General features: G+C 36.8%; 1 protein-coding gene across 1 annotated transcript; it reads right to left on the bottom strand.

Annotated features, from left to right (window-relative positions):
- Positions 1-6,481: 6,481 nt before the first annotated feature.
- On the bottom strand, positions 6,482-8,521 carry LOC113297462 (protein BOLA4, chloroplastic/mitochondrial-like). The gene is made up of 3 exons (XM_026545939.1): positions 8,135-8,521; positions 7,973-8,040; positions 6,482-6,856 (listed from the first exon to the last, which is right to left on the bottom strand). Exons 1-3 carry the CDS (start codon positions 8,420-8,422, stop codon positions 6,706-6,708), a joined length of 507 nt encoding a protein of 168 aa, XP_026401724.1. The 5' UTR covers positions 8,423-8,521; the 3' UTR covers positions 6,482-6,705.
- Between the last annotated feature and the right edge of the window lie 402 nt (positions 8,522-8,923).

Raw genomic sequence — 8,923 nt, 5'->3', positions numbered from 1 at the left:
AGTAAAAGCCTAGAAGAAGATGCATCAATAGGCATGTTGTAGAATCAAGTTATGTTGATTTGAAATCAGAGTTACTTTGGAATTCAAAAAATCATTGTATAGCCTCATGTAAAGAATCATGGAAACAAGATCGTTTGAATTGCATCAAGGTGAAGAGGTGGATTTTCTGATTTGACAAGCACTGTTTGAAGCATCAATTACTCATAAACGAATGTATTTGAAGTATTTCACATTCGTTGATTGTTGATTGATACACTTTTGAAGTTGAAGCTCTACATGAAGGGAGGATTTGACGTTAGAATACTTCTTGAGGTATAAACCCTATGTATTTTGCATAGCTTCGGGTAAGTATTTCCATAACCTTATTAACTAGTTTGATAAAGGTGTTTAGTTGGTTTTTTGGTCTTTACCTCGTTTGTTTGAGACTTTTGTGGACTATTTGGGAATACATAGTCGGTTTTCCGTTTGAATGTGCTTGCTTTGCAAGCCAAGTTGCTATGAAACAAGAGTATCATGTTTGAAGTACAAGTTGCATGGTTTGTATGCTGGAAGAGGTAAAGATGCAAAAATTGAATTCGTCAAAGATCCTTAGAATTGTTCAAAGTACCAAGGGGAACGATTGTGAATATTACCGGTTGTCATTAGTTCGATCATGTTGTCCTTGACATAGTCGAAGGAATTGAAGAATAAGTTAAACTCAAGTTTGCCTCAGTTGCATGGTGTAGCGAGGATTGCAGAAATCTATTAGTAGGTTTCATGTGAGAATTATCGATCATTTGAATGTCTTAGTGCTGCGAGGGAAACAGTGGAAGGTTGATAAATTCTGGTTGAAGAGTTTGATTTCACGAAGACGTGTTTGAAGCAGGTGGTTATAATCATATTGCATTGTTGATGATCGAATGAAGACGCGGTAACTGGATTTCCTATATGGAGATACTGTGTGTGGTGGAGTTGTAGTTTCTTATTCTGTTTTGAAGAGAAGAAATTGAAGATGAAGTCAACACAGTTTTTTGGCATGTCCTTGGGCATATGATTGAAAAAGTGTTTATTTGAGTGTGTTGAGTTTGAAGCTTACTTGTAGATTAAGCTTATGAGCACTGGATTTTTGCAGGCTTTTGTTGTTTACACAACAATGTAGGAGCAGAATTTTTTGGTACCGTTGAATACCGCGAATATGGTACATTTGAATCATCCATTCAGATGTTTGCAGGCACCTCTTTGATTTACTGTTTTTGAAAGAGGAGCTAGGTGGTTTATTACCTCTGTTGTTTTGATGATATTTGGCGGAGAATAAAGGTATTTACCTTTTGAAATCATCAAGTTGAAGAAGTGCAAGACCGTGGTGGAAAAACAGATTGGTCATGTGGATATGTTACGTTTTTTGAAGCGAAAACTTGGATGCAAAGAACAAGGTATCATTGTGGCACTTCACAATTGTAAGGTACAGTACTACATGTGAAGATAAGCGAAGAAATCGCAAACTATTCGAAGAATGCGGTATTGAATTGAATTGTTTTTTGTCATGAGAAAAAGCATTGGAAAACAGGAAAGAAGTTTCAAGTTCAAACGTGAATGTTGGAACATGAAGATCTAATGTTGATGAAGAATATGTGGAGGATTCTCGAGTGTTTGAATGTTTGTGTATCATGTGCATCCTCTAGGGAATGATTTCTGACTTTTTAGGAGTTGGAGTTTGAAGTTGAAAATGTTAAACATTCGTTTGAAGTACTTAGGTGCGACTCGCGAAGTTTGAAATTGTTCGGTGTGTACCGAAGTTTGAATAAGAATCTGAAATCATTAGATCCATTTAAGTCCATGGGGTTTAAAGTTGTTTAAACGATGGAGTATTGAAGAAGTTTTCCAATGCGGTTGCAGCAATGAAAGGATTGAAGAATGGAAATCTGTATTGTTGAATATGGAAGTAGAAGCGTTAGATACTGCGCAATCTAATACATTTGAAGACTAAATCATGCAGTTAAGGCATGAATTTGAAGAACGCAGAATCATGCAGTTTAGGATTTTGCGAACATTGTGTGAAGGTGGAGAAAGAATCAAGCTTGGAGTTGAAGTAAAAAATTCTAGTTTTCTGAAGATATGAAAATATCATGAATATCACCACATATGAAATATTGGAATGTGTTCACACAGATGTTTGGGAACTTATAAAGACTGCATCTTTGTAAGGTATGAATTATTTCATCTTTTGAAGAGAACTTCTTCGGTATGGGGGGTACACCATACAGTTGGATGTGATGAAATATTGAACTCCGCATGTAAAAACGAAGTGCTGGAATTTGAAGAAGTATGATGGAGGAAGAGCTCAAATTTGACAAGTGAAGTGGTGATTTGAAGTCAAAGACTATATCCTACAAGTTGAAGCAAATGTGCAAAGAATTGAATCTTGCAAGTTTGAAGAATATGTGCATGTGAGAATCTATGAAGTTGAAGACGCGTCAGGAATTCATAGATAACTGGTTGTTGAAAAATCAACAAAGTTACGAAAGAATTGGTGATGTTTAAGATTGGCCATCTTGAACTAAATCAATGACTTACGTTTGCAGCATCTTTAGGTGCATTAGTATGTTGGTGTTTTTTAAGACACAATTGCATCCCTAACATGGGATCGAATTTGTGAATCACATGTGGAAGCACATTGCATCCTTAAAAGGAACTTGAAACACCATTTGGTGTGTTGGTGTCGGTTGACACATTTGAACCTTAGACAAGGATTTTGGAAATTGTACCAGTGCAACGTCTTCGGATGAATAAAAAATTGAAGCCCATTTGTGGGAGTGCAGCATCTTTAGGATGATTGAAGTATGAAGGCATCATTAGATGATTGGAGAATTGAAGCCCTATAAGGGATTGAAACATCTTCGGATGGATGGCACCTACGGGTGAGTGAAGTATTGAAGTCATTTTATGGAAGTGAAACATCTTCGGATGGTTGGAACCTATGGGTGAGTGAAGTATTGAAGTCCTTTAGTGGAATTGAAGCATCTATGGATGATTGACACCTCCGGGTGATTGAAGGCAGTAGAATATGAAGGCGTGGAAGGTGAATGTCGAGATTTCATGCCAAGGTGGAGAAATCAGAGAATAGTGAAGTTGAAGTTGTCCTGGAAATCTTGCCAAGGTGGAGAATTGTTGGATATTGGCTTGATTTTTTAAATCAGTTTTTACTGATTTTTGGAATGTGTTTAGACTTCTATCTAAACAAGGGTTTCCTATCTTAGCTAGTTTGGATTTCCTAAATTAGAGTAAAGCTTGGTTTCCTATTTGAAGTATTGTAAGCCTATAAATAAAGGCATAACCTTTAGGTTATAGGTATCTACATCATCTACATCAATATTGTCTAAACCCTTAGGTTGTAGACATCTCCTCACAAAGAAAAGAAGTAATCTCTTCATTAGAGAGATGTAGATCCTCTCATAGCTTTAGGGCTGAGAGAGTTGAAGGTGAATTGAGAATGTGAAGAAGAAGAACGGGTGTTGAGTGTCATGTGCATTGTGTATTATCTGATATATGAAGTAAGTGAATTGCTGCCCGTGGACGTAGGCCATTGCCGAACCACGTAAATCTCTGTGTCTTTTGTGTTTATTGTGCATTAGTTTCCGTTGTATGTGTAGTTTCTGTTTCTGATGCCGGATCCTGGAATGCTTTGAGAAACAATATGAACCTCTTGGCACAACATTATCGGCTTCTCACCGTGAAAATGGTCATCTAGTTACATAATCATAGGCAAGGATTTCCATAACATGTCAACCAAAGCTAGTGCATGGAATCGGAAGACCAAAAGGTGTAAAAAGATGACTGGCCAGTCAATTCCGAGGACCAGTAGTAGGAATAGATGAAGAACAATCACTGATTTGATGTATTATGTTTTTGCCCCCACCACAATCTCAAAAGAAGGAGCCATCTCAATCGTGTGAATAGAAGAAGTCCAAACTCTCTGTTTGATCAGAGAAAAAGTAGAGAGAGGGGAAGAGAAGGCAACTCTCTTTAATACAACTCAAGTAAACGTATAGAACTATAAATGCTCTCTTTTTCTTTCTGCCTTCTTGCCTGCAACTTGGTACGGTTGTTCGAAATCAGTTTCTCAATAAATTCTCTTCTCAATAAGAAAATAATAAAACAAAACAGACCCTCACGAAGTCAGCACATCCTCTTGTCTTCATCTCTTTCATGCAAGATACAACCTGTTTAGCCAGCCTTCAACTCCTCTTCCTCTCACGCAAGCAGATAAGCCATTCTTTGAGATCATCTAACAGAGAGTATGAGTTTTACCTAACGAGTCTTAATTAAGATCAGAGCTGAAGAAAGAGACCGTCGCTGGATTAATCATAATCTGTTTTGCATGGCTGCTTCTACATTACGCCTGCACCTAGTTGTGATCTTCTTCTTAATTTTATCTCCTACAATAATCAATGGAGCCATATATAGAGTTCCGCAGCAACAGGATACCACTATGGAACACAAACGGCTCAGTACCAAAACCAGGAACAAAAATGTCATGCGTGTGAAAATCAATCCAAGTCCGGGAAAAATGCGGGGTTTAGCATCGTTTAGTCTCCTTCCTAGAGGAACACTCATTCCTCCTTCCGGCCCGTCAAAGCGACATAATCTATATATAGATGATTCTACTGAGAAGGTTAGTCAGCGAAACGTCAGCCCATGATGGGTCGGGTAAATAATCCAACTAGTTTTTCATACTAGTTTCTATATCAGCTGTTAAGAAAGGATTGGTATTTGCTAGTTAGCAAAGTACTTCCATAATCACTTACTAAGTTTGCTGAAAGCATGGTCTGTATGATCACTTTGTATTGTGGGGGATGGTGTACTTCGCATGAATGTAAGATTGCACTTACTATAGACATCTCACATATAAGCCTGTCTTTCCAACTTTCTTAGCTATATAAGCATGTTGATGTGGTAAGATTGCACTTACTATAGACATCTCACATAGTAAGATTGCAATCTCAAATGAATGTAAGACTGCACTTACTATAGACATCTCACAGTGCCTGTCTTTCCAACTTTCTTATAGCTATATAAGCATGTTGATGTAATTTGATGGAACATGAAAAACAGAGGTTGGGTTTCATTTTTGAATTAAAAGTTTAAAACCAGAGAGCTTGAGCTTGGTCCTGTTGAATTTCTGCGTGATGCAAGAAAAATGCTAAAATCTTGGGCTGTCCAAGGTATTGATAGTATATTTAACAGTTTGAACGCTAATAAGTACTTAAGGTAAGAAGGCTGTAAAATAGTCACAATTCTAGAATTGTAACCTTCTGTCTCTGTTTATTCATGCTGAATGCAGATCGCCGTAAGAATCGAAATCATCCATTCTATCCCAACGAAATTGAAATATATTCCACATTTACATATGAGGAGTCAATAGCTGCTAGTCTTAGATAACATGCATAAATATTTCCGTGGTCAAGCTAGGGGTTCAAACTATGCAGTGAGTTTCTGGAACCTACAACCGAAAATACCGTAATTTTGTGCCTCCAAAGATTTTAATTCATTTTAACACTTTAAACATTACTAAGTAAGATAACATAGCCGTGAAGAGTCACAATTTTTAGAAACATTGCAGAGTATTCACATAAGAAATTGCGACTCTTCACATACTTCTGCATCTTTGTGCATAGGCTTGATGCAGATTACAGTAAGAACCAAAAGTTCAATCTCCAAAAAGGAATTTAATATTTGCATCATATGTATATTTACAGGGTTCGGACAGGAGATTAAGTTTAGGTACACAGACTCAAATAAAATCTTCTATCTAAATAATGTGGTTCAGTTAAGCATGCAACTAGGGTACATTTAGCCCAGTCATATTAACTCAGTATCATCAATTTCGCTATAGGTGAGAAGGGACTTTATTTGTTGTTATGTGGTCTAGAGCAGAACCAATCAATCAGAAAGAGACTCACAAGTCATAAAATTAACACAAAGCATCCACATCCGATATTATTGACCTACCCACCTATCTGTCTATCAATCTACTATTATCCCCTCCATGGTAGAACTAACGTGCATAATGTCATTGAAATCAATACTAGCAGGATCTTTATCTCCTGTGCAATCAAAAAGGTCAAAGCAAATATTGAATAAGGTTACATGACCATGTGAAAGAAACGTCGAAAAAAAATAATATTCAACAACTATCGGATAACATGCACTAATCGTAAGTCATAACTAGTAGCATATCAGCATCTGATCTTTTCAAAGGGTATACCTACCATCCTTTATGCCCAAAATAATAAGAAGGTTGGGAAGGATATCAACTAGCAATTCCAGCTTTCTTATTTAACCTAGTTAAATTGGACTGCTGTATGGAAGTTCAGTTGGAGGGGTGGATACTTTGGGCCGAAAGGACCTCTTGTATAAGAAAGATACAAATTAATTAAAGTTGGTTCGACTCTTGAAGAAGGTGGGAGGACTTATTCAGATATGTGAAGTTCTGTGCACTTTACTTTAATGATTAAGAAATTATATTACCATAAAGAATGCCATGACAGTTAACTTTTATAGATCATATAGTGTGAATAGTACCAATTGCTTAAACAAAGATATGCAGCTGCAGAAGGAAATGCAACAGTTATGAATATGTAAAAGAAATACTTGTGCTTCCTCACGAAACGGCACAGACTGATGGGATGGGATTCTGCATCCATATTTTCCTTTCAGAGGTGTGTTTTACCTATTTGCTGCTTCGGTGGGGGTTTTAGTGGTCATCTGATCAACTGCATGCACAGTATTTTGGAGCTCCTCCCATATCGCCTTGTAGACCATCCTCTGCCTGTTAACAGCTGATTGTCCCTCAAAGGCCGTGGAGATAACATCAATGCTGAAATACCAGAATTTTTTTTTCTAAATGTAAATAATATCATGATCTGTTTAGCTTAACTGGAAATGATAGCCCTACAAAAAGATTAGATTACTAATATGCATCAAGAGGATACCAAGTAGTCATTTTGAATTCATATATTTGTATGCTGGAAGTAAACCTATAATCACTACACAATACAGATGACTGAATCCATTGTGTACAACAATCCAACTCAAAAATCAAGTGACACAAAATACGGTATTCAAGTGAGAAAAGAAGGATGATTTGGTTGCATACCCGCATATGTATGTGTGCAAAAAGATTGGGGAGTTAGAAGAAGGTCCAAATAAAAACAACTTTAAGCGATTATGGAAAGTTGCTTTGTCATCGGAAGTGGATTTATAAGCAACGGAGTCCAATTTATAATCAAAACCGGAAAATAGGTAAATCAAAAAGGAAATAACCGACTTGAGCTACAGACATTACAAAAGGAAATTTTATTCTTTGAGCGACTTTAGAGATTTGGCAAAGATCCTCTAGAGGACAATCAACTAGAGGAAGCCAAGAAGCTTAAAACTAGGATCTCCTCCAGTAAGAGCCAAAGAGGTTCTCTCAAATTATCTGACCGTGCCATATTAGAACCACCACTAAGACGATATTTCAGTGCACCAGCCTATCTTGGAGAACATAAGTAAATCTTAAATGGTTACAGATTTGCCAATCGCTAAAATAGTATGAAGCCAATATATGATCCAGGTACAAATTGTGTGTCCTTTACAGACACAGATCAAACGTAATAACCCGAAGGCACCAACTTGAGAAGAAAAGGAACAACATGGCAAACAGAAGATGTACGACAAACTCCCATCTACTATGAACGAGCTGAACACCTTAACATCCTACCACAGCTCTCATGCAATCAAGTGATTCAACTTTAACCAATCGTGGTTCAGTAAAAAGTTAACCTACTGGTGGTCACTCATTTTCAATCTTCAACTTTCTGAGTCTAGATGCAAATAGTAAACTGTTTAGCAGTCAACTGACTTTTAGGTGCATGGAATTAGAATAAAGTTAGGCTAAAATTCGACAAACATCAATCAGATAAAAGGGGTGCTGAAAAAGAGAGAGGATGACCTGACATGACGACCATCTCCATAAGCATCCTTAACAACAACTACTTCTGCTTTTAGTTCTTCCTTAATCTGTTACATAATTAGAACATCAAATATGATAAGGAAAGGAATATTTAGAGTGGAACTAGAATCGGGTTATAGAGAGAAGAGAATAAATAAAAACCTTATTCTCCATGGACTGAATGAGAGGGGAGTCAATTGAGCCTGAACTATTGACCTCAGTTGCTCGATTGGAGAATCTCTTTGTTCCCATGAAATTGTAGAGACCTTCGAATTTGTGAGCGTTGTTGAAGACTTGATGGAGGTTGATAGTATTCTTACTACCCCTAGCCGAAACGGAGATTCTGCGGGAAGGAATGGTGGTTAGAGAAACTAGGGTTCTCGCTTGAATGAGAAGTGAGGTTCTGAAAGCAGATAACATTAATGGACGCATAAGAACTGAATTCGCCATTTTTCTGTTTCCTTCTGATTCTTCTTCTTTCTGCTTTTGTTTTAATATCTTAACTGGGAAATGTTTTCTAGGGCATCATCAATTTTTACATCTTGTCATGTTGATGCGAAAATTTCATTACTAATTTCTTTTTAATCCAGTGATATTTCAACCCCACTCCCGAATAAATCAAACTAGCCACCAGCATATGGTCCTTGGCTCCTTCTGTTAGGCCTATTCCTATTCTTATTAAATTGGGGCCCAAAATAGGGTCATTGGGAGAAAATTCATAGAAACCCCTTATCCAATATTTATATTAATGCTCAATATATCCTTATTAAATTAGTGCTAGTTCGGATTATTAAATAATATTTAATCAAATTAATTCTGAAATTAACTTTCATTAATCGATAATCAAAACTTGTAAAAAATAATAGTTTTTACTCGATCCAGAATCGATTTATGTTAGTGCATTTGTAAACCGATTCTGGGTTGAATTTTATGCTTAGGAAGATGTAAACC

The sequence above is a fragment of the Papaver somniferum genome, chromosome 7 (genome assembly GCF_003573695.1).
Source record: "Papaver somniferum cultivar HN1 chromosome 7, ASM357369v1, whole genome shotgun sequence".
Classification (NCBI taxonomy): Eukaryota; Viridiplantae; Streptophyta; class Magnoliopsida; order Ranunculales; family Papaveraceae; genus Papaver; species Papaver somniferum.
Note: the sequence above shows the minus strand (reverse complement) of the source record. Positions and strands in the feature narration are given on the sequence as shown.